Below are 24,674 nucleotides of genomic sequence, written 5' to 3'. Positions count from 1 at the left end.
TTATGTAAGAATTGGAATATCTGGAGGCTAAACTCAGGAATTAGACAAAGTTAGACAATTTATGTTGGAAATGTATTTTCCCATAGAGTAAAAAAGCGATTGAAGAAGAAAGAGAGTAAAGTCATTCATCAGAAGAGTGAGAGATGCTGCAGAATAGATTCTTAGTAAATACGGTAGAAAAGACAAGTAGAAAATGTTAGGTACAGTACACTATCAGCCTGAAAAAGAAGGGAGACACAAACGCTAGTTAGAATTGACAATGAAGAAGTGTTAGCATGGAAGAAATCCAAATTCCCCTTCGACACATTACTAGCCAACAACCAACTTCATCCCACAATCTACAAGGCGTTACATCTAGTGTGCTAGACGCTGCCCGCGGCGGAGGCCGGAGGACTGCATTACCCAGGCGCCCTAGTGGAGTGTAGCATGGCCCCTCATTGGGGGCCTCTCCTGTCTCAGTAGTCCTCAGTCAGCCTCTCCGTCTCTGAGGGCTGGCTCTTCATCTCAGCCTTCTGGCCTTTGGCCTCGTACATCTCCCTCCTGCTGGCCCTCCTGAAGAAGCCACACTGGGGGACCACGCGGTACAGTTAGACTGGAGCTACATGGAGAAGCTAACGGCTACAGTAGCTAGCGGTTGCGAGCTAGTGCTATTGGGTTTAATGGGGCAGCACTTATACATACTGTAGGCTAGCAGTAGCATGCTAAAACTAGCGCAGTTGAGTTTAATGGAGTATTACTGATAGGTACAGTATAACATACTTGATACAAACACAGTCAATATAAAAAGGCAGTCACAAATGTAGGCTACATAGAATAATTTATTTTATTGGTGCATTGGAGTAAATGGGATACTATTGCAAGCAAGCAGTGTACAACAGGCATGTCATAACAGGTTTACATTCAAACATGATAGCCACAAATAGTATAGTTATTAATCAGAAAGTCCTTAGGGTTCTCACCTTCCATAGTATGATGCTGATGACTCCTAACAGCAGGATTCCTGCTACCACGGCAACGATGATGATCCACAGGGGAACCTCATAAGGTGTTTCCACCCCAAGGACTGGGTCAATGTCCACTATGAACTGGAGGATGGAAAAGAAAGAAAGAGAGAAAGAAAGAAAGAAAGAAAGAGAGGAATATCATAATCAATATCCCTATCATCCATAACATACTAAGAATACCATTTGTCTAAATCATCATCACCATCATCATTATGACACTAACCTCTCTGGTCTCATTTTCCATCTTGATGGTGGGGTTGTCCGTCACAAGTTTCAGTGTGGCCTGACCTCTAACCTTAATCCTCAAAGCATTTTTATAGTCCTGCCAAACACACACAACCCAAAAAGGTATGGTCATGACCCTATTCGGATTTGGCAATTTGACCCTTTTGGTCCAAGAGTCTTGCTGTATCGTCTGACCTCTCACCTCTAGCATAGTGCTGTTCCACACCCGTGACCTCACAATGATCTTGGCAGAGGTAGACATGTTGATCAAGGGACAGGTGAACGTCACACAGCGGGCCGTCCACTTCGAACAATCCTTCACAACAAAAACATGGCCAGAATTAGGACCGGACACGAGACACTAGGCTCATCAATGGTGCTTCTAGAGCCCTTAAATTACAGTAAGTGTCTGGATGAGCTTTCAGGATCACAGCATCAGAATTGGTAGATCATGGACATAATTAAATTGTCTAATGGCCTGTCCTCACCAGTAGGTAGGTCTCTTTACGAGGAGTCAGCACGGTAAGGACCGCCTGCGGCTCGATGATGCGAGGGTGTTCGCCCTCCACCGCTCGCTTGGGACGTTTGCTCCTGTTCTTGGACAACTGGGGAGAGAGAGACGGACAGGGGAGGAGGAGGAGGAGGAGAAAGAGAGAAAAGGTAGAAGAGGAAGAGACAAAGAAGGAGAGGCGACAGACAAAGAGGCACATTACGTCACGTTACAACAGTAATTACTGGAATGGAAATAAAGACAACTCCTGCTGACTTCTCAAAATATCATTGGCCTTTTCAGTCTATCTTTGTGCAGACATAGGGCTCTCTTCAATCTGTATTGCTGAAGCGTTACAGATTCCGAGACAGAAATGTAAATGTCATTCCCAATTGAGCCGACATATGCGGCGTTTACCGTGAATGCAGTCTCCGCTAAAGTGGGAACATTGCCTCTAAATTTCAATCATGGTGTAAAGCTGAACTTCCGCGGTGCGGATGGGCTCAATTCAATCAGATCTGCTTTACCCGACATCTGCATAGCGATTGTTTTGGTGGTGTCGGAGGTCAAATCCAAAAGCGTCTCCTGGCATTATACCGAAAGCAGACATTGGCTGCTTCGGAGTCGAATTAAGAGAAACCCAATGCAGCCTTGCTTAGAAGTAGGAACACTGGAATGTGAGATGTAATCTACATCTCCATTAGGATGATAGAAACCCTCATCATTTTGTTTATGACAACTTTAACCTCATTATTTCTATACAGCCTACACTTCACTTTCTTGTTCTGAACTTTTAACGCAAGTGGGACAGGTGTGGCACGGGTGTGGCTTCGTGACAATGATCAAGACCCAGCTAACAATTTTAGGGAGTGAGAACATGTTTGTTATGTTACCCGTAATGTTCTCTTGATGTTTGAGTGTCCAGTTTTCTGTTAGTTAGGGGAACATTCTATTTATGTTAGCGAAGACCTTCTGAGAACCTTTTTAGCACGTTTTTTGTGTGTGTTAAAGTTAGGAGAACATTCCCTTAATGTCACACAGAACTTATCTAGAACGTGATTACAAAGTTCTCAGAATACACAACACTAATGTTCTAGACACGTTTCATGAGAATGTTGCAAGAAACATTACGAGAATATTCCATCAATGATCCACTAAACACACACAGCACATTCTCCGAATGTAAGATATTGACGTTCTAAACACGTTTCATGGGAACGTTGCAAGAACATTTATTTGCTTCAGTTGTCAGGACGTGGTCCCAAAGAAATATTCTCCCCCTCAAAAAAAAAATTCATTAAACATCACACCTTGTTACTGTTGAAACATAGATCTATTCACAGTTATTTTTGTCAGTTGGCAAGGGATACCTACACACACACAGCGCTACTAACATAGTGTTCTCAACATACATATTTAGAACACATGATTACAATGTGCATGTTCATTTACACAGTAATTATTATTCAACATGTCCTCACCTGGGATTTGTACTCACAACCTCTTGGTTCACGTCTTTCAGCTCTTCCTGTTACGCCACCATTTCTGTCTCAGTTATCAATTAATTTCACTGTTCTCTTATCATTAATTTGATTGCCTTATTACAACATGTTCTGCATTTCTGCTTAGTTGTCTCATGTTGGTGGGGCATATTAACCTGTTTTAACGCCTGTGACACTTCTTTCTTCAGTGTACTTTTAACAGAGCTGAGATTTACTTCAAAGTGCATTCGCCCTTTTGCTTACGCCTATCAAGCTGTTTCAGATCCACACAAGTGCCTAAGGAGGAGGGCTTAGGGTTTCTTCTGGACGGGCCCTAACTATCCCGGCACAATAAGCACATGCTATTGAGATATCCCTTATTGGGACAGTGACTTGGTTGTTCGTCATTGATGGTGGCCTGGATTTTAGACCCGCTAGTGGAGTCACCCGACTCGAACTTCCTGAGCAATAGATGTTCACGTATTCATTTGGCAACAGTTACAACGCAGCTATCTGATCTAATTCAAATGAGTTTGTCTTTGAAAGATGGGAACTGGTAGAATTCTAGAGAACTCTAGACCGTATTTGTTAAATCCACACAACATATATACTGTGTAGAACAACATGCGTCTCTGATAAGGAATCCCATCAGCCTCTCGTCACTGGATTTCGATCTGTAACACCCCTAATTGGTTGCTGTAAGGCGGCTCAGGAAGTAGTGTTGCTTCTGAGAGAAACATACCTAGAACACGGTTGCCATGTTGTCAGAATATCAGAAATGTGTATATTTACAGTAGCATGTCTGTACTTTCTCACATTTGCAATTCAAGCAATGATGATGCCAGTTATACCAACAACAATACACAACACAGAGTTCCATCTCCAAGTTTTAATGTGGAAAAAAATAGACAAATTGCAACAGAATCACTTGAGACCAATGTTGGGGGTAATATATTACTTACAGTTGTATTACTTTTATTTGTAGGACTGATATAACGACTTCATGTCTTCAAATACTGTATTATTATTACAGTTACTTTTTCAAGTAAGCCATATATTACTTTCAGAAACATATCTCTATCGGCGTGTTATATATATTTTTAAAGCTTTGTCTCATACTAACAGAGTTAATCGAGGTGAAAGAGAACAACATTTAAGTAAAATGCAAACTCTGTGGCCTCCTGAGTGGTGCAGTGGTCTAAGGCACTGCATTGCAGTGCTAGCTGTGCCACTAGAGGTCCTGGTTTCGAGTCCGGGAGACCCATGGGGCGGCGCACAATTGGCCCAGTATTGTCCAGGTTAGGGGAGGGTTTGGCCGGCAGGGATGTCCTTGTCCCATTGCGCACTAGCGACTCCTGTGGCGGGCCGGGCTCAGTGCACGCTGACACGGTCGCCAGGTGTATGGTGTTTCCTCCGACACATTGGTGCGGCTGGCTCCCGGGTTAAGTAGGCGTTGTGTCAAGAAGCAGTGCGACCTTCGCCTCTCCCGAGTCCGTACGGGAGTTGCAGCGATGAGACAAGACTGTAACTACCAATTGGATACCATGAAATTGGGGTGAAAAAAGAGGATGCAAACTCTGAAGGCAGCATTGATCTCTTCGTCCAGAAACATTAAACCTGAAAACACATCAGGAGGTCGTGCACAGAGACACAAAACTGGTAGCCAAAGTTCCAGAAATGTGTGAAAGAGGAGATATCTATGCACATTATAGTAATAAACAAAGACGCATGAATAATATTTCCATATAAACAATCCAAACGTCTGATAAATGCAAATCAAAATGCCAATAATGACATTAATGGCTAGAATGTGAGAGTAGGGTGACTCCTCTAGTAGGTCTCAAGCCCAGGCAACCAGCACCAATGACGAACGCCCTAACCACGGTCCCAATAAGGGATATCTGTCACGGGTCCCCCCCCCGGTACTGCTGCTCATTCCGTTCACACTGAACTGGATTCATTACCACTGTCTTGTCTTATTACGCACACCTGGTTCCCATTTCCCCCTGATTAGTATGTGTATATATGTTCCCCATTGTCCTTGTCGATTATTGTCCCAAGTCTGTTGGTCTTGTGAGTACCTGTGCTCTGTTGTATTGGCTTTCATGCTGCGTGTTATTGTGCACTTGTGTTGACGGGTCTCGTCCCCCGAGGTTTACACCTCGCACTTTTGTTTTGGTGTCATCCCTGTGTTATATAAATACGTGTTTGTTTGGTTACATCCCTGTGTTATATAAATACGTGTTTGTTTGGTTACATCCCTGTGTTATATAAATACGTGTTTGTTTGGTTACATCCCTGTGTTATATAAATACGTGTTTGTTTGGTTACATCCCTGTGTTATATAAATACCTGTTTGTTTTGGTTACATCCCTGTGTTATATAAATACATGTTTGTTTGGTTACATCCCTGTGTTATATAAATACGTGTTTGTTTGGTTACATCCCTGTGTTATATAAATACGTGTTTGTTTGGTTACATCCCTGTGTTATATAAATACCTGTTTGTTTTGGTTACATCCCTGTGTTATATAAATAACTATTTGTTTTGGTTACATCCCTGTGTTATATAAATACGTGTTTGTTTGGTTACATCCCTGTGTTATATAAATATGTCTTTGTTTTGGTTACATCCCTGTGTTATATAAATATGTCTTTGTTTTGGTTACAACCCTGTGTTATATAAATATATCTTTGTTTTGGTTACAACCCTGTGTTATATAAATATATCTTTGTTTTGGTTACATCCCTGTGTTATATATATACACGTGTTTGTTGTTGGGCTTCGTCCCCGTCATGTACTTTATTTTGGGTGGAGAAATAAAACCCCTTATTATGTATTCCTGCGCCTGTCTCCTATCATTATACAGCATGACAATATCTATAGGGAATGTGCTTATTGGGCCAGTATAGTTAGGCCCTGACCAGAAGAAACCATGACCCCTCCTCCCTAGGCAATTGTCATCTGATTGGCTCAACAACAGTAACAAGATGTGATGTGTAATGACATTTTGGGGGGAAACATGAATGTTCTTGCAACGCTCCCATGAAACGTGTCTCGAACATTAATATCTTATATTCTGAGAACATGGCAATCACGTTCTGGGTAACTTCTATTTGACATTAAGGCAATGGTCTCTTGGAAACATTCCTTGCACATCATGGAAACGTTCTCATGAAAATGTTAGTTCATGACCTAATGGGAACTATTATGGGAACGTTCTCTAAAGTTGTAGAAACCTTTGTTGTTAGCTGGGGAGCAGCTGCTCACCGATTTGACAGCTCCAACATAGTTACACCTGCGACACCGCCAAAACATCAGCTATGCGGGTGTTGGCTATCACTGGTTAACGGTTGAACTGATTGAATCTAGGCCATAATGAACATTTAGCCTCTTTTAGACTTGTGAGTCAGGTTCAAGTGTGGTTTAATTGGGTGTTTTGTTCCAAACAGTACTCCCTATTGCAAATATTACTGATTAACTGTGGGTGTAAACAGAGATTGAGGAGTCCTACTTTAATCATATTTTTGTAACACACTGGTCCCAGTTGGCCATAGAGATACAATATAATTCGGTGGCCTGTATAGAGCCTCAGAAAGACTCTGGTAACTCACTGTGAGGTTGAGAAGATTGATGATGTCCCCTGGAGGGACACAGTGGGTCTCAGTTGTCCCCTTGGTGACGATCTCAGTCAGGTAGAGAAGCCACTTCCCACTGGTCACCTCGAAGGGCCACTCAAACTCTACGGCCAGGGTCCCCAGCGCCCCCAGAGGCTCTCCCTCTACTGACACCTGGTGGTAGCAGGGTGGTATCAAAGTCACCACAGGACAGACACATGGCAACAGGGCAGATATCGATATAGAAATACAATGTATACAGAGCTGACAGGATTCCTCATTCTGTGACAGCCAAGCATGTCTGTTCTACATAAAGAATTGGCAAAGTCTTTCCATCCACATATTACCTCACAAAACTGTTACGCCTACAAGTACAGGTCAGAATGTAAGGGAAACATTACTCACTAGCCCACAACATGGCTGGCGTTAGCTAAGGGTTGGTGTCTCACCTTGAAGGTGTATTCCACAAGACTGCCCACGTCACTGGTGGTGTTCATAGCTGATTCTCCCATCACCTCCCCGCTGAAGTAGGTCTGGACCAGGGGATTCTCTCTGTTTAGAGAGGGGGAGGAGAGGAAGAAGAAGAAGAAGGATAAGGGAAGGGGCCAACAGAAGTTAGTTGGCTACAGTGTTATACCTCCTTATCCATTTTGAATGCATCCAGGCACACCGCGTGGCATCAGGACAACAAGGAACATGGGTCTAAAGTTCCACTTACACGGAGAAGGAGGTCTGGATGGAGGTCTCTATCAACAGGACCACAGACACAGGGTACAGGTCATTCTGCTCACTCAACCTGGGGAAACAACACCGACACAAGTGTTTATTCAGCTAGCCTATCCACTTAACCCTATTCATATTTCAACCTTGGACATAAAGACTGACCGTTGCCAATCTGATAACGAGTTCACGATATAGAGCGACGACAAATGTCTCCCGTTACTCACGTGGACAACAGCAACTGAGACTCAATCTCCCTGGTTTGGAGGTTGATCCCGGTTGTTTCAAAGATGAGCTGCAGAGAGACCTGCGAAACCCCGGGATGGTCATAAGGTTTGAACTACCGCCAATCAATATTCCAATAGGTTCAAATCAATGATGTAATGCACTGTATAAATTATACGTGGAATAACACTGTGGCCTTACCTTCTCATTGCTCCTCAGTGGATTCCCCAGCTCACACATAACATTCTCTCCAGCACGGCATTCTACACCAGTATCCTGCACATAATATAGGTATGGTACTACTATCTGCATGTACAGGACATACTGCAGTTAACGGATGAATTTCAAGTCAACAGCCAGAATTCCCCTCTGTCACCCTCTGGTGGACTTACATGGGAGCGCACGCCAGAGTAACGGAGCGTGGAGGGGGTGGAGATGTTGAGCATGGCCTGGTGGGCGTCCTCAGCTACCTTCCCAGGGCCTGGCACGTTAGTTATCTCCACAAGTAGCACCACCTTTTTCACGTTATTGCTGTACTGCAGCAATTGGCGGTTCCCCTGACTGCGTACAAACAGAGAGCAAGCATCACAGTTCATGCATTATTTATTTAGCCTTTATTTAACTAGGCAAGTCAGTTAAGAACAAATTCTTATTTACAATGACGGCCTGCCCCGGCCGACACTGGGCCAGTTGTGTGCCGCCCTATGGGGGCTCCCGATCACGGCCGTTGTGATACAGCCTGGGATTGAACCCGGGTCTGTAGTGACGCCTGCGCTACTCGGTCCCTTAAATTGTTAGGGGCCATGTACAAAATATTGCACCAGAGAGAGATCATGTTGAATCTGAAGCACTGTGGTCCACGCCGTTTTTCTTGGAGGTCTACCGGGGGTCACACTATATTTGGATAGTCCATCTGTAGACGCTCTACAGATGGTCATACTATCAACAAACTATCTGTTGATGAGCAACTGACTATCTGTCGATAAGCAACTGCTTCCTGAAGTTAGGTTAGGGTTATAGGGTAAGTTTTAGAATACGGGTAGGGTTTAGGTTAGAGTTAGGGTTAGGATAATGGTTAAGGTTAGTAGATAGATAGTCTGTAGAGTGTCTACACGTGGACTATGCAAAGAAATTGTCATCATCTATTCTACATGATTGGGGCTTGATCAAGTCTCGATTAATTCAATTCCAACTTACAGTTATTAGAGTAAACTTACTTGTCAACGTATTCAGACATGTTTTACATATCTTCCTCTGTGTTTGCCACATACCTGGGGTAAGGCTTCAGTAACTCGTTAGCAAACGTAGCTGTTAGCTGCAGGTTACTGGTGCACCTGTTGTCTGAGCCACACTCCTTCTGGAAGTTGATCTGCAAAGGAGGAGAAAGAGTTCCAAAACGCACTCGTCACTACATACTCAATGGAATTATTCCTAAGTCAGTAACCATACCTCTTTCCTCTCAGTCACTTTCTGTTTGTGGCTCAGTACAGGGTAGGAGTCCAGGTTCTGCAGGGCCTTTCTAACTTTGGGTTTCTGCTCATCCAGGGACACGTTGAGGGAGAAAACCACCGGCTCCAGTTTGTCCCTCACAGGATCCTGGAGAGGATGATACAGATGAGTGTGTGTGTGTGTGTGGTCATATATATGTGTGTGTGCCTGTGTGAGCAGTCATATACAGTGCACTTGGAAAGCATTCCGTTTTGGTACCCTTTCCCAGATCTGTCCCTCGGCACAATCCTGTCTCGTAGCTCTACAGACAATTCCTTCGACCTCATGGCTTGGTTTTCGCTCTGACATGCACTGTCAACTGTGGGACCTTACATAGACAGGTGTGTGCCTTTCCAAATCATGTCCAATCAATTGAATTTACCACAGGTGGACTCCAATCAAGTTGTAGAAACATCTCAAGGATTATCAATGGAAACAGGATGCACCTGAGCTCAATTTCGAGTCTCATAGCAAAGGGTCTGAATATTTATGTAAATAAGTAAATCTGCTAAAATTCAAGAAAACTGTTTTTCGCTTTGTCATTATGGGCTATTGTGTGTAGATTGATGAGGGGGAAAATTTTAGAACAAGGCTGTAACGTAACAAAATGTGTAAAAAGTCAAGGGGTCTGAATACTTCGCGAATGCACAGTATGTGTGTGTGTGTGTGTGTGTGTGTGTGTGTGTGTGTGTGTGTGTGTGTGTGTGTGTGTGTGTGTGTGCGTGTGTGCGTGCGTGCGTGCGTGCGTGCGTGCGTGCGTGCGTGCGTGCGTGTGTGTGTGTGCAGTATTTACCTCTAGTCTGAGCTCCAGCACCTGACACTCGGTCTTGGGAGATGGCATAGTAAGGAGGCCTGTGTAGGTGGCAAGCTTATTGACAAGGAAGAGAACTCGAGGGCTCCGGCGATGCATGTCGGCTTCCACTGTGTACTTCACCACTGCAAAGGGAGGAAAAACAAAAGTAGTTAGATGTACAGCCATATTTTCAGTACATACAGTACATTCCCCTCCATACTGTATGTATTCAGACAGTGTAGCTTTTTTTCTTTTTTTCGGCTCTATACTCCAGTTTCATATTAGGGGACATTATAGCATGTCAGCTTTTAGTAGTGAGTATTTTCATACATAAAGTGTATCTGTTTTACAGTTTAGAAATGAAAGCACTTTGTGTTTCAAGTCCTCCCCATTTAAAGAAGTCATACGTACATTTTTATATTTTAGCAGATCTTATCCAGAGCAACTAGGGTTAAGTGCCTTGCTCAAGGGCACATCGACAGACTTTTCACCTACCCGGCTCAGGGATTCAAACAAGCAACCTTTCAGTTACTGAACCGACGTTCTGAACCGCTAAGTTAAATTCACTTCTAATGTATTCAAAAGCATATTATTGGGTCCCATATAGCTTGCATGCAATGAATACATCAAGCTTGTGACTCTACAAACTTGTTGGATACATTTGCCCAGTAGGAACACAATGGTGAATACTGTCTTGTGCCATTTTCAAGTCACCTTTATTTTAAGTAAGAACAGAATATTTTTTTGGACACTTTATTTACAGAGTAGAGTGGGAGATGAAGTTGGAAGGGACCACACTGGGATTGTACTCTGGTCTCCAGCTGGGAGTCACATAACTGCATGAAGTTGGAAGGGACCACACTGGGATTGTACTCTGGTCTCCAGCTGGGAGTCACATAACTGCATGAAGTTGGAAGGGACCACACTGGGATTGTACTCTGGTCTCCAGCTGGGAGTCACATAACTGCATGAAGTTGGAAGGGAGCACACTGGGATTGTACTCTGGTCTCCAGCTGGGAGTCACATAACTGCATGAAGTTGGGACCACAGCTCCACACTAGCAGAAGGTTCTGAACATTTCTCCATTCATGTGAATGCTACCATGATTATGGATAATCCTAAATGAATCGTGAATAATGATATGTGAGAAAGTTAGATCGTACCCCAAAATGCTAACCTCCCCTTTGTTGGTAACGGTGAGGGTGAAGTAATGTTATTTTGAAGCCTCTGAACAGCATCTGACTAATCATTATTTATTAATTACTTTTTAAATCATGGCATTACCAGTTTCAAATTTTTACCCCTTTTTTTTTAGTTACAGTCTTGTCTCATCACTGCAACTCCCGTACGGACTCCAGAGAGACAAAGGTTGAGAGCCATGCATCACACAACCAAGCCACACTGCCCACCCAGAAGCCAGCCACAACAGCCAGCCACAACAATGTTTCAGAGGAAACACCAAACACCTGGCGACCAAGTCAGCGTGCATGCGCCCGGCCTGCCACAGGAGTCGCTAGAGCGCAATTGGACAAAGACATCCCTGCCAGCCAAACCTTCCCCTAATCCAGACGAATTGTGCACCAGACGCGGCCGGCTGCGACAGAGCCTGGACTCGAACCAGGATCGAGTCCAGTAAGATGCAGTGCCTTAGACCACTGCACCACTCAGGAGGCCCCAATTTCAATTTAAGAGTTCAGAAACATCTTATCTAAACACTTAGAAAGAAAATTACTCCAGTCATCATTCACCATTCAGTTACTATTGGGCAAATTATAACCAAAACCTCAAACAAAACCCAACCAAAACAAACAATAAATGCATCCAAAGAGTTTGTAGAGTCACAAGCGTGATGTAGTCATGGGACCAAATGCTACTTTATTACACTGTAAGTGAATTTGTCCAAGTACTCATGACTTATTCACACGGGGAGACTAGAAACATAAAGTGATTTCATTTTTTTTTTTTTAAATGTACACCCCTTTTTTCTCAATTGGTAGTAGTTACAGTCTTGTCTCATCGCTGCAACTCCCATACAGACTCGGGAGAGGCGAAGGTCGAGAGCCATGCGTCCCCCGAAACACAACCCAACCAAGTCGCACTGCTTCTTGACACAATGCACATCCAACCCGGAAGCCAGCCGCACCAATGTGTCGGAGGAAACACCGTACACCTGGCAACCTGGTCAGCGTGCACTGCACCCAGCCCGACACAGGAGTCGCTACTGCACAATGAGACAAGGATATCCCTGCCGACCAAACCCTCCCCAACCCGGACAATGCTGGGCCAAATGTGCGCCGCCCCATGGGCCTCCCGGTCACGGACGGCTGCAACAGAGCCTGGGCTCAAACCCAGAGTCTCTGGTGGCTCAACTAGCACTGTGATGCAGTGCCTTAGACCACTGCGCCACCCGGGAGGCAGGTCTTTCATTTTTAAACGGTAAAACAGATAAGTATGAAAATACCCTCAAATAAAAAGTAACATTCTGTACTGTCACCTCACATGAAACGTTTGATCTCAAATCTAAAATGCTGGGGTATAGAGCCAAATTTAAAACGTTAGCTTCACTATCCAACACAGGAGGTCGGTGGCAACTTAATTGGGGAGGACGGGCTCGTGGTAATGGCTGGAGCAGAATAGGTGGAATGGTATCAAATACATCAAACACATGGTTTCCATGTGTTTGATGCCATTTCATTCGCTCCGTTCCGGCCCTTATTATGACCCGACCTCCCCTCACCAGCCTCCTGTGCTGTCCAAATACAGATAAAGGCGAGTGCATTAGTCCGTATTAGAAAGGGAATGCCACTCACTGATGTTTTTCTTGAAATCTTTGTTTCCATTGCTGAGTGTGTAGGAGAAACACACTGTCACAGTCACACTGTAGAAGACATAGAAGAGACATTAGTCAAATAACAGCTGACATGAATTTACTTCATACAGTATGATCTGAGAGGAACCTTTCTCACCAGGATTTGTTTCCACGGGGACAAAGGTTAGGGTCCACAATCTTTGGCAGCACGGTGAAGTTCTTAGAGAGATGGATAACTGGACGAGCCCTGGAAATGAACCGTGTCAAAAGATTACTCAAAGAATAAGAACACATAGACAACAATAAAGATATTACTATCAAGAGAAGACGTGCTGGAGAGACAGATGAAATAAAGTGAGACACAAACAAGATCCTGGATGAATATATCCAAGTTTGTAATGGCAGTTTTAGCTGATTCAATTCAATTCAATACATACTTTATTCATTGTCCACAACTTACCTGAGCAGAGCGATGCGGTCATCCAGAGAACCAACCAGGAGGTCAGGGTAACTGTTCTCATCCATGTCCATACCTCCACTGATGGAATAGCCAAAGGTCTGGAACCCACCACTACCCACTGACTTCCCCTCAATAACCTATAGGGGGCAACACGGACACGTTACAAAACTACATAGATCACGATACAGTATCTTTCCCCCATTTCCCTGCATTCAACTCTGTTCTCCCCGTCCTTTTTGGCTTCATAGCAGATAATGTATTGTGCATTACTGGGGGAATATTAATGAACTATGAACTATTCATCTATAAAATGAATCAAACCAGTCTAATGTACCTGTTTTCATCTGATTGTCAAACAAATCACTTCAAAAAGTAGGTTACCTTCGCACGTTCATTCAAAATAATTCCATCATCCGAACAGTGCACTGTGCACCCGCCAACTTTCTTTCAATTTACAAATGACTGAAACTATCTCATTGGAGAAAGCATTGGAGCGAGCGAAACAGCGCCCCTCTGTCTTACTATATGTAGCCCATGTATCTGATGCTGTCTGGCCAAAAAGAGTATGACATGCCATACTCTTTTTGGCGAGAGCGCATCAGATACATGGCCTACACATACATGTCCTCTGCCTCAACGATGAGGGCAGTATTATCAGCAGCACCTGTGTTTTTACTAAATAAATGCATATCGTATCCTCCTAGAGAGTCTAAGGGCCCGAGGCTAGGTTTCTACTAAACTATATGGAATTGCTTTAAGATGGTCATACCAAGGATCATTTAGCTATTTGATTTTGAATTTTAGGACCCCTGCAGGTATCCCAAAAAAGATCTAAAAACATTATTTGACCTTGCTGCTATTAGCCCATAGAAACGCAGTGAATAACAGATTCATCCATGGGAAAAAAAGATAGTCAAAAATGTAATCAAAAGGAAGTATGTTTTGTAATGTCTGTCCTATATCTGAGATATATAGGACGGCCAAAATAAATCAGGAAAATAAATGAATCAGGAAAATAAATAAATCATTTTTACCTGTATACTTTTTAAGTGGAAATGCCCTATTCACTTCCATTCAAGTTCCGTGACACTTGTGGGGGTCATAGAGCAAAACGGACACCACCACCGTGTTCGTGAGAATCTCATATTTCCATAGAGGGGTAGCCCAAACCGCGTGTAGCCCAAACCATTCGGACTCTACCGATGTTTTTGTGAGAAGACCGATTTTTAAGGATGTCGCCTGGTCTGACAAATACCGCTGTAGCTCTGCCACCTTTGGAAGGCCGACATTGAGACGCGGACCATGCAAAAAAAACAGATATCTCTAGTTTAAAAAGGCGGATTCTTTATTATATATACAGTTATATACCTTTCTTTTAATGCCCAGCTCACGAGGCCCCATGATGATGTGAGGCCTGAGGCAATTGCCTCTTCTGCCTGATGCTAAGTATGCCAGTGTGTACCTGACTAGGCTCCTCAGAGATTCCCTTCTTGCTTCCCATCCAGATGTAGACATTCCCAGTCTCATGGAATGGGGCTCCTACTGCAAAGTCTATAGAGGAAATATAGGCATTGGAAATACATGACCATACATTTTGATAATGACCAATTAAGTTTGCTCAAACAATTAATAATCTGCATATTTGATGCATGTAATACATGAAGTAAGTAGTGTGTAGAATACCATCTCTGATAGGCAGAGAGCAGAGCGAGAGCAGAGAGGAAGAGGCAAAGCGTTTCTATGGGCTTATTTTGGACCTAAGCTTGTCGCCTGCCTTCCCGCCTTTTGGAAAACAACTCCCATTGTTAGGGCTGAGACATGAGCATCTCATCATTATTTACAAATCTCTGCCTATAGTTCCAGTGTAAGCCCTTGTGCTGGCTGTATTTCGCCACTAGGTGACAGCATCATGACAGTAGAAATGATTTTAATGGCCTGCGAAGCCATTTGTGACGTTCCTTGCTATCTGGAATCCTTGGGATGTCCAACTCTGACGTCACCCCATTGAAGTTGACATTTAAAATGGTTTAGGTAAGGGTTAAGGTTAGGGTTAGGTAAGGGTTACGGTTACGGTTACGGTTAAGGTTAAGGTTAGGGTTAGGGTTAGGATAGGGACATCCCAAGGATCCCGGATAACCCATTTGTGACCTGTCTGATTACACCAATGCTATCTCCCTCTATGATATCGGTGAGACTGTAACATTTAACAATGCACATCCAACAATAACAGTCTGAGCTTGGATCAGGAAGTTAACCATGATCCTCTTCCTCTTCTACATCCTCATTGCGGTACCGTTCAAATTCTTTAAAAGGGCATCTTTCCTCCTCCCCTCTTTGTAGAAATCACTGATTAGAATTGACCGGACAGGTGAAAACCACGTGGTGGAGCCCTTATGTTCACCTGTCCAATCATGTGAAATCAGTGATTACTTCAAGTAAAGGAGGAAGGAATTATGCCCTTTTAAGGAATTTGAACAAGGCCCAAAAGGTTACCCGTTATGGTAGGCCTACCTTGGAATCCATCTTGGTTGACGTCGCCAATGGCTGCCACGGCGAATCCAAAACCAGATGCCGTAGGACCCTTCAGTACCATGCTAGGCGTCTTCTGGAAAGAGCCGTTCTCATTCATGAAGACGTACACCGCTCCTCCCTCATCCTTCTGACGGTCAAAGTAGAATGGGGCACCTACGATCAGGTCATTCCAGCTAGGATGGTGAAAATACAAAATTGCCCAGACAAATATTAACACACAACCGTACACATTCTGTATCATTGTAGCATATAGCACATGGATCATAATCATTATATGGTTTACCAATCATTTTACCCACCTTATTCTTCATTCTTATTGGCTTTAAGAGAGGGCAACATAGCCTATGACATGCTTTATATCTTTTGGCTTGTCTTTTGTACAGCCCAAATATTTTTGTGTTATTCTGTGTTATTGTGTTATTCAGTATAATCTTTTTCTCGGACATGCTGACAGACCATGAACACAAATGCTCAAGGTTTTATTCATGTATTATGAGAAAGAGAGAGCACACATGCCTCAGCCATAATGTCATGTCAGATACCGTATCAGAGGTGGTGAAACGACGAGGACAGCCTCTCCAATTCAACCACTACAGTACAGTATTCTCTGCATCACTGGTCAGGTAGAGCGTGTATTCCAAATAGTAGAGGGAAAAGCTACAGATGACGGGCTATCGGTAAATTTGCATTTTATTGAGTGATATAATTCAAACTCAATCAGTCCTGTATCAAAAGAATAACAAACTGTTCTCAATACTATTCTCAAAAGATTAGCATATCCCCACTAAAGCTGGGGATTTCCTATGGACAGTGATGACATACTTGTCATTGTTGAGGTCGGTGACAGCTAGGCTGTTCCCAAAGTACGAGCCCACTTGTTCTCCTGGGATGATGAACTCGATCACCAGCGCTGTGTTGCCCTTCTTAGCCAACATCACTGAGCCCTTGGATTCATCTCTGGGAGACCCCGTCACTACCGTGAAGTAGTCTTGACTCAGCAGCTTCTTGTCCTCATTGACAGAGTAACCTGTGGTGTTAAAACAACATTAAAACAATGTTGTAACAATGTTACAGTACCATTTATGGTAGGTAGGGCTAATCATTGCCCTTAAATCATTCTACACAAAGGTCAAAGGTAACTTCCTGTGATACAGTTGCCACTATGCTAAACGGAGCGCCGCCATCTAGATAGCATCGGTAGTTCCTCTTTCTAGTTCTCTTTCAATAAATACGTTCAAAGAGATGTTTATCTTTCTGAATGGGGGAGCGGCTATGTTTGAGAGCGTTTTGAAATGGAAGAGCACAAGACACTCCCTTGCAGTAGGCTTCCTAGTCTACCCTGTTGATCCAGAAATGTCTCTACTAGCCAGGTCACTGATATACCCATGTAGCTGTATCGTCTGTTCAGTTGCCCAAAGTCTTTGTCACTTGAGTCCCACGAGTTTCCTGGATCAGGGTCTCTCCACGTTACGTGAACGTTGCCTAGGTAACAAAGACAAAAGAGAACAGAGAATAAAGAGAATACAGTTTCACATGAACTTTTAAGCCATGACCTTCCAGAAAAGCTTCCAGAAGAAGCCTTGTTTACTATGTTACGTCTAGTCCATGAGACCAGGCTGTACAGAAGAAGTCTTGAGGCTGTGACTCCTTTTGGTGCCCACCTTGCCACACGTAGCTGCCCACAGAGCCGATGTAGACGTCCGTGTCGGTCATGCCCCCCGAGATGCCCATGTTGCACAAGCCCTCCAGCTCCATGTCGAAGTTGGGGTTGCACACCTCGTAGCTGTAGGCCTGCCACTCGTCGTTGGGGTCGAAGGTCAGGTCATTGCCCCTGACGTAGCACTTCCCCACCATCCGCCGCTGCTCCTCCGCGCCCCCCTGCACCACCTTCACGTAGCGGTGCCCGCAAGCCTGGACACGAATTAGACATTACAACACAGGAGTGCTATTTTGATCTAGTAAGTGGTATAATTGAGTAAATTTGTACATTTTTTACAGTAGCAGGTGTAATAAGATGAGTTTGCTGTAAAACCTTAGTCCCTATGTCAAATGTAGGGTAGGGCTGCTCATTTGAATTTCCTGTCTTTATATGTCAATTAAAACATCGTTTTTGTATTTAATATTATGTCTTTATTGACCAAACAACAACCTTTTCTTCCCATACTGTTGCATTGTGGCAATATCACTGCAGTGAATCCTGAACTGTTAGTGCAGCTGAACACTGGGACACAGAACATATGCAAACCAAATACATGGTCAAACAGCAGGCCAGAGACTCTGAATATGTGACCTACAGTATGTACTAACTTACCCGTGTTTTTCATACTGCATGTATATAGTGTATTGTGTTTGTGTATTTGTATGTAGATTTCACAATGGACAATAAAATATATCGTATCGTATATTGTATCGTATCTAGTGTCTAAGCCTATGCTTTATCTATGGTCTTAAATTGACCTTATCTTACCCTCACATGGCTAGCCTTATCAGGAACAAACTTGATGTCCATAACTCAAACTTTGGCATAAATCATGAACTGATGTCACTGTCAAAGACAGATCTGTGCGAAATGTTTTGTTAGAAGCATCTAGTATCTCAAGATAGGAGACGGTCCACTTTCAGTGAGGAAAGAGAACCAGAGGGTGTCCCACTCTCACCAGCACTCGACCCCCTGGCAGGTCTCTCTGGCTGGCCACAGTCACTCCCAGCCACATCCCCTCCACCATCTCAGACGAGTCCGCTGTGGGAGACACACATCACACTCATTGCTTTAAAGGGCATGCTTTATCTTAAATAGAAACATAAAGCTGTGAACTGTTGTCTTCTGCGACTGTTAATTATCATGACCGTATAGTCACATCAGAAGTGATCAATACAAAGTTACTGGTTACCTCAATGACAAAGAATGAATAATGTATTTGATGTAATTAAAAGATCATAAAGCTTCCATATTTACCTTTTTTTTTTTTTTTACATTTCCATGAAAAGTGGCAACAGAGCAGACATGTACATACGACAATGTCTGACTCTTATTTGATACTTAACGTTTCCAACTGAACAAACCCCAAAATATAACAACAGGATGTTCATCATGAAAGTAAGACACCTAGCAACAAAAACAGCAGCAGTCTCATCCAATGTGGATCAAGCCTGAACAAGTGTAAACCACAACATTTTTACAGAGACTGACTAACATCAAAAGTGCATTATCATTCTTACTTTCAGCCTCTGAGGCTATAATTGCCTCCTAGGTGAGTCAGTCTACCATAACCTTTAATTAAGACTAATTCAATATGTTCCTACTTGGAGCATGTCTTTCAGAGATCTCAGAGGTTCATACTTGCTGGCTGGGCTTAGCAACTCAGGGCCCTTAAGGTAAGGGTTTGGGAAGGGGGGGAATTTGTCTCATTTGATAGTTTAATGAGTCTACCTTTGGGAGCAGGAGGTATTCTGCTTGGTCTGGAATAAGTATGAGATAGCTAGACCTTGATATCAAATACAGGCTATCCTACAGTGTTTTTTGTATTTATTATTTTAGATACAGAGCAGTGTCAGAAAATGTCAGTAAATGCTTTGGCAAGTTTGTATGGATTGTTTTTGCAATTTTGAAAATTCCACATTGAAAATTCCACTCAAGGGTGAATCCCCACTCAGGTGAGTGAACCCAGTCTCCACGGTAACAAATGACATACAAAGCATAATTCTGTAGTTCTAACAAACACATCCTTATCTAACCACCTAAAGAACCTCCCAACCAAGCCCCATGTCACCCATTCAACCAGGAGAACCCTTTCATACAGAGAGGACAGTGCAATGACAGTGAGAGTGCCAGTACTTACTGGAGCTGACCAAGTCCATCCTTTCACAGTCGTTAAGCTCTGTGGTGACAGGACAGGAGTAGATGGCGCCCGTCTCATTGACGTTCCTCAGAGCCAGGGCTTTCTCCTTGGGTGCTCCTGACAGGAGACTGAGTACAGACAGACAGACAGACAGACAGACAGACAGACAGACAGACAGACAGACAGACAGACAGACAGACAGACAGACAGACAGACAGACAGACAGACAGACAGACAGACAGACAGACAGACAGACAGACAGACAGACAGACAGACAGACAGACAGACAGAACAGAGCCATAAAGCCTGTCAGGTTTATAACATAGCCTACTGTATATCAACATAGGGAACATAGGCATTCATGACAGGAACTATAATTCATGGATATTCACGATTAGGAACTATCACTCTAGGCAGTCGGAACTATTTGATTCAGAAACTATTTGATACAGCAAAACTGTTATTGTTCATCTTGTACAACAACTTGGGACACGTAGCTAGAGATGTTTGACTTCTCTTAATGATTTGGTCAGCCTTCTCTAGCCCACCCCAACCATGTCTTCCCCACAACCACCCACAAAGCCTCTGGGCTGGGAGAGAGCAACCAGATGATCTTTAACATTTCTCAGAGGGAGGAGATCAGAGTGTGGGGGAGCCAAAGCGTCAACCATGGTACAAGTCTGGACGCAACAGACAGCAGCTTAGGGAGCCAACCTTGTCTCTTTCTTCACTCACCCGGACAGCCACAACATTAGCACCAGGGTAAAAAAGCTGTGAAGCAGCCAGCGTTATCTACAAGGGAACTGACCCTGTGGCTAGCTGCAGCATTCACAGTCAGCACACGATTTATCAAACCTAATTTGTATAAATTAAGTAAGTATGTAAGCATGAGATACATTTGTATGAAATATGGTTAGCGATTAGCTAAGATGCTAACAATGAATCAATGTTGTCAATGAGGAAATAAAGCACTGAGGGAGACTATGGTCTGTTGTGAACAGTCCCAGCTCAATGGTCAAAATACTACTCCATTGCTCAATTTTACTTTAAATTGTTCATTTTCCAAAATCAACCTTCACAAAGTGTTTACCGTATGACTGTGACATTGGGTCGTGTTATTGGCACAACTCGCTGACGTCAACAGGAAGTGGGTTGAGTGTTTTTGGTGTCTTGAGTTAAAACTCAAGTCTCACACCCATGTAAATATCAAGTCTCACACCCATGTAAATATCAGGGTTCATACCTCACTGGGAAGTAAAAGTAAACACATTGCACTGAGTGGAGAGATAGGAGCCGTCCAAGAAGAAACACAGCCTACATTCAAGGAGAGTGCTCTATGTTGAGAAATACAAAGAGAGTTTCAAAGTAAATGTCTTAAGCTTTTGAGGGGAGTGGCAGGATTTAATTTGAGGTATAGGCATTTGAAGGGAGGATGAGATAGTCCAGGTGAATATTTCAAAGATGTCCAGACGTGATAAAAATGACTCAGATAACATACAGTTCACCTTGTGAGTCACACTGTGCGTCTTACTGGTGAAAACATTAAGGGGTGGTTTGTGTGTATAAAGTGGAGATTGTGGACCGTGTGCCTGGCACCACCAGTCCTACAAAGGCCTCAGTGTTTATTCACTTAACACGACACAGGATGGCTAGCCGACCTTCTCACACACCCACATCATGCACCCTTACTGTTTATCAATGATAACATATGCCATTTCCCAGATGCTTTTATCCAAAGTAACTTACAGTCATGTGTGCACACATTTTACCTGTGGGTGGCCCTGGGAATTGAACCCAGGCATTACAAGCACCATGCTTTACCAACTGAGCCAGCAGTCTACACATAACAGAACTATACTATGTCATACACCGGCCAAGGTGTTTTTCCTGGTCATGTGACCTGAGCAGGGGAAACCTCCTGTCTCATGTCATACAGTGACAATGAACAGAAGTCTCCCACTACTAAATGGACCAAGGTAATTCAGCCCACATAAGACTATACAATAAACATGGCCCTGAAAGAGATATAAAGACAGATTACTGGTGCAAGGGTATCCTACGCCCAACCATTACAGGAAGTACTGGCATCCCCTCTCCCAAGAACATGGCTCTGACATACTCCAGCTACAACAGCAATCACTGCCTCATCTGAAACAGCGACGGGAGCCAATTATCCCTCCTTTCTCCCGATGTACATTATCAGCCATTAATGAATTACCTTGCCTGGGTGATGACAACCAGGGCCAATGTGACCCAGGTCTGCACACCCTGCCTCTTACTGGGACTTACGACAAGTGTTCCCACACACTGTAGGCTACTTAGGGAGGCAGAGAGACTTTGGCTCTGGGGGTCACTCAGTAGCCAGGCTGTATCTGAGATTCCAGTGACAGTCGCAGGACCGGGACCGGGACCAGACAGATATGCTGTAGTAGGACCCAGCACTAGGTTTAAAGGAAGGAGAGGAGAGGCCCACTATGCAGCAACAGGGTTGTGTGTGTGTCTGTGTCTGTGTGTGTGTGTGTGTGTGTGTGTGTGTGTGTGTGTGTGTGTGTGTGTGTGTGTGTGTGTGTGTGTGTGTGTGTGTGTGTGTGTGTGTGTGTGTGTGTGTGTGTGTGTGTGTGTGTGTGTGTGTGTGTGTGTGTGTGTGTGTGTGTGGGTGGGTGCGTGCGTGAAGAGTCAGACACCTGTGTGTGCCTTTGTGTGTGTGTCTGGCTGCTAAATCTTAGCAGTAGCTTGTTTGAATATATGTCTGGCTGCTAAATCTTGAGACAAGGCCACCCAAGGAGATATTCAATTGAAAAGTCACACCAAGGGTGAATACAAGGACTTATGGATAAAGTCTAAGTCCTTTATAAATGTCAAATATGGGGCTTGCTATTTCTGTGGGAAAACTCAACACCATTTACATGGATTAGCCGACCTCGACAATAACCGGGTGACAATAGAGTTATAAAACAGTAGGCAAAGTAGGAACCAGGCTGACCTTTGCTCATTGTGAGAAAGTAAACAAAGCAATACACAAAACATTGGATTCATTATTGTTGTCCAAAGCTGTGAGGAATTGGGGCACAGAGTTCACTAACCGCTAATCTGGGCAATGGGAAGCTAGGGCCAGTGAACTGCTGGAATAGCACACTACCGAACAAAACTGGATCAGTTTGACCTCATTCACAGACACGTCCCCACAAAACGGAATGTCCTCACTAGCCCTCATCTCCAGTACTGCAGCACGTGGGTCACCTTTTGTTTATTTTGGCAATTCAAACCTGCTGCTAGACAGACTTCTCACCCATAACAATTCTCACATGTAGACCACAAGAGGTTGGTGGCACCTTACTTGGGGAGGACAGGCTCGTGGTAACGGCTGGAGCGGATAGGCGAAATGGTATCAAACACATGGTTTCTATGTGTTTGATGCCATTCCAATCGCTCAGTTCCAGCCATTATTATGAGCCGTCCTCCCCTCAGCAGGCTCCACTGATGTAGTCATGTTTTTGAAAGTCCCCTTAGGCAACATAGAGAAGACGTAAATATAGTTACTAATCGGTTGCATTGAATTCAAGTTGCTTTGCAGATTAAAGCTGGAATCCATAGCGGGGAAACAGCCACGTCCTTTTAGCGATACTACAACAACAAAGACGTTACTTCAAACAACGGACACTGTTCCCCCCCCCCCCTCGGACATCATTGCACATGCGATAGAACAGCAGAGTTTGTATTACGATCCTTTTTTACTACGATGATGGATGCTCCTCTCGTCTCCTCTGTTTCATAACCACTGGGCGACCGATGGCCCGGTTTCCCCTTCCATCTTTAAGGAATAGGCTACATTAAAGAAATGTGACACCCAGAAAAAATTTTTTGTAAAGAAAGTATAAAAATAGTCTCCTTATGAGCAGGTTGTGATATTATTGTAGCTATCCTTATCGATGATAGATTACACACAACCCTAGAAGTATCTCAATATAAAACACCCACTGTATTCTGTAAGCAGCTGAGCTCAAAAACAATGGCATGTTGTCTATTCTTGACCTTCACTCACTGATATTCTCTCGCTTATTCAAAATGAAACAATATGGCCACCCATATTTCCCACTCTGCTCATCACCTTTTAATAAACAGTCTCAACTCTCTCTCTGGATCAGGAACAAGGAGGTTGGAGCTGCATTCCAACTCAAGGGACATGTTGAAATGTGCCTCTCTGGTCTTCCTTAACCAAACATTTGCTGTAGATCACAAGGTGCGTCGCCCTCTGCATTCTTGAAATGTAGGGCTCTATTCAATCTGTGTTGCTGAAGTGTTACAGATTCTGCGATAGAAATGGTCATTTCAGATTGAGCCGACGTATGCAGCGTTTACCGTGATACAGTCTCTGCTAAAGCGGGAACGCTGCCTTTACATGTCAATCACGCTGCGAAGCCGAACCTCCACGATGCAGATTGAACCCTTTAGAGTAAAAGAAGTTGGAAAGAGGAGGAGCGTCTGAATGAACCATATTCTTATCAAAACGGTTGAAATAATGCGATAACTTTTTCCACAAAGAGTTGCCGAGTCACAAATGACCATTCTATGCCAGACTTGCATGAGACAAGGTGTCATCTTAGAACAGAGGAGGGAGGAGGGAGAAAGGAGAGAGGGGTAGAGAAGAGGGGAGAGACAGAGAGAAAGAGAGAGGAGAAAGGTGAGAGAGAGAGAGGGCGGGGGGAGAGGAGAGGAGGGGATGGGGGAAAATGAGAGGGGAGAGGAAGAGGAGAATAGAGGGGAAAGAGAACTGCATAGCCAGACAAAGGAGAAAGTGACACTACAAGCAAGGTGGAGGGTGTCTTGTTTTGGTAAACAGTCCTCTGTCTTCCAGACACCTAAGCCAACACACTTCCAGTCCCCCTACAACATGTTGGAATGGGGCAATATAATCTCATTCACTGCCGATTCTCTCCCAACTCAGCTTCAAATCAAACTTCTTATGGCCTTTGAATACCTGGGAGAAGAC

At 43.8% G+C, this 24,674-nt stretch overlaps 1 protein-coding gene across 1 annotated transcript in view; it reads right to left on the bottom strand.

The window, feature by feature from the left end:
• The window catches only part of itga3b (integrin, alpha 3b), a 52,955-nt gene that overhangs the window by 4,179 nt on the left and 24,102 nt on the right, over nt 1–24,674 (bottom strand). The window contains exons 2-25 of the mRNA XM_071392094.1: nt 19,685–19,812; nt 18,503–18,585; nt 17,507–17,756; nt 17,229–17,327; nt 16,668–16,872; nt 15,825–16,018; nt 14,776–14,864; nt 13,314–13,450; nt 13,011–13,100; nt 12,855–12,922; nt 10,045–10,187; nt 9,213–9,359; nt 9,035–9,132; nt 8,156–8,324; nt 7,965–8,039; nt 7,766–7,845; nt 7,537–7,614; nt 7,268–7,370; nt 6,816–6,992; nt 1,718–1,834; nt 1,432–1,545; nt 1,228–1,326; nt 960–1,085; nt 403–566 (exon numbers count right to left, since the gene is read on the bottom strand). Coding sequence (XP_071248195.1) covers nt 456–566; nt 960–1,085; nt 1,228–1,326; nt 1,432–1,545; nt 1,718–1,834; nt 6,816–6,992; nt 7,268–7,370; nt 7,537–7,614; nt 7,766–7,845; nt 7,965–8,039; nt 8,156–8,324; nt 9,035–9,132; nt 9,213–9,359; nt 10,045–10,187; nt 12,855–12,922; nt 13,011–13,100; nt 13,314–13,450; nt 14,776–14,864; nt 15,825–16,018; nt 16,668–16,872; nt 17,229–17,327; nt 17,507–17,756; nt 18,503–18,585; nt 19,685–19,812 — 2,980 coding nt within the window. The 3' untranslated portion in view covers nt 403–455. The remainder of the gene's footprint in view (nt 1–402; nt 567–959; nt 1,086–1,227; nt 1,327–1,431; nt 1,546–1,717; nt 1,835–6,815; nt 6,993–7,267; nt 7,371–7,536; nt 7,615–7,765; nt 7,846–7,964; nt 8,040–8,155; nt 8,325–9,034; nt 9,133–9,212; nt 9,360–10,044; nt 10,188–12,854; nt 12,923–13,010; nt 13,101–13,313; nt 13,451–14,775; nt 14,865–15,824; nt 16,019–16,667; nt 16,873–17,228; nt 17,328–17,506; nt 17,757–18,502; nt 18,586–19,684; nt 19,813–24,674) is intronic.

The sequence above is a fragment of the Salvelinus alpinus genome, chromosome 3, assembly GCF_045679555.1.
Source record: "Salvelinus alpinus chromosome 3, SLU_Salpinus.1, whole genome shotgun sequence".
NCBI lineage: Eukaryota > Metazoa > Chordata > Actinopteri > Salmoniformes > Salmonidae > Salvelinus > Salvelinus alpinus.
Note: the sequence above shows the minus strand (reverse complement) of the source record. Positions and strands in the feature narration are given on the sequence as shown.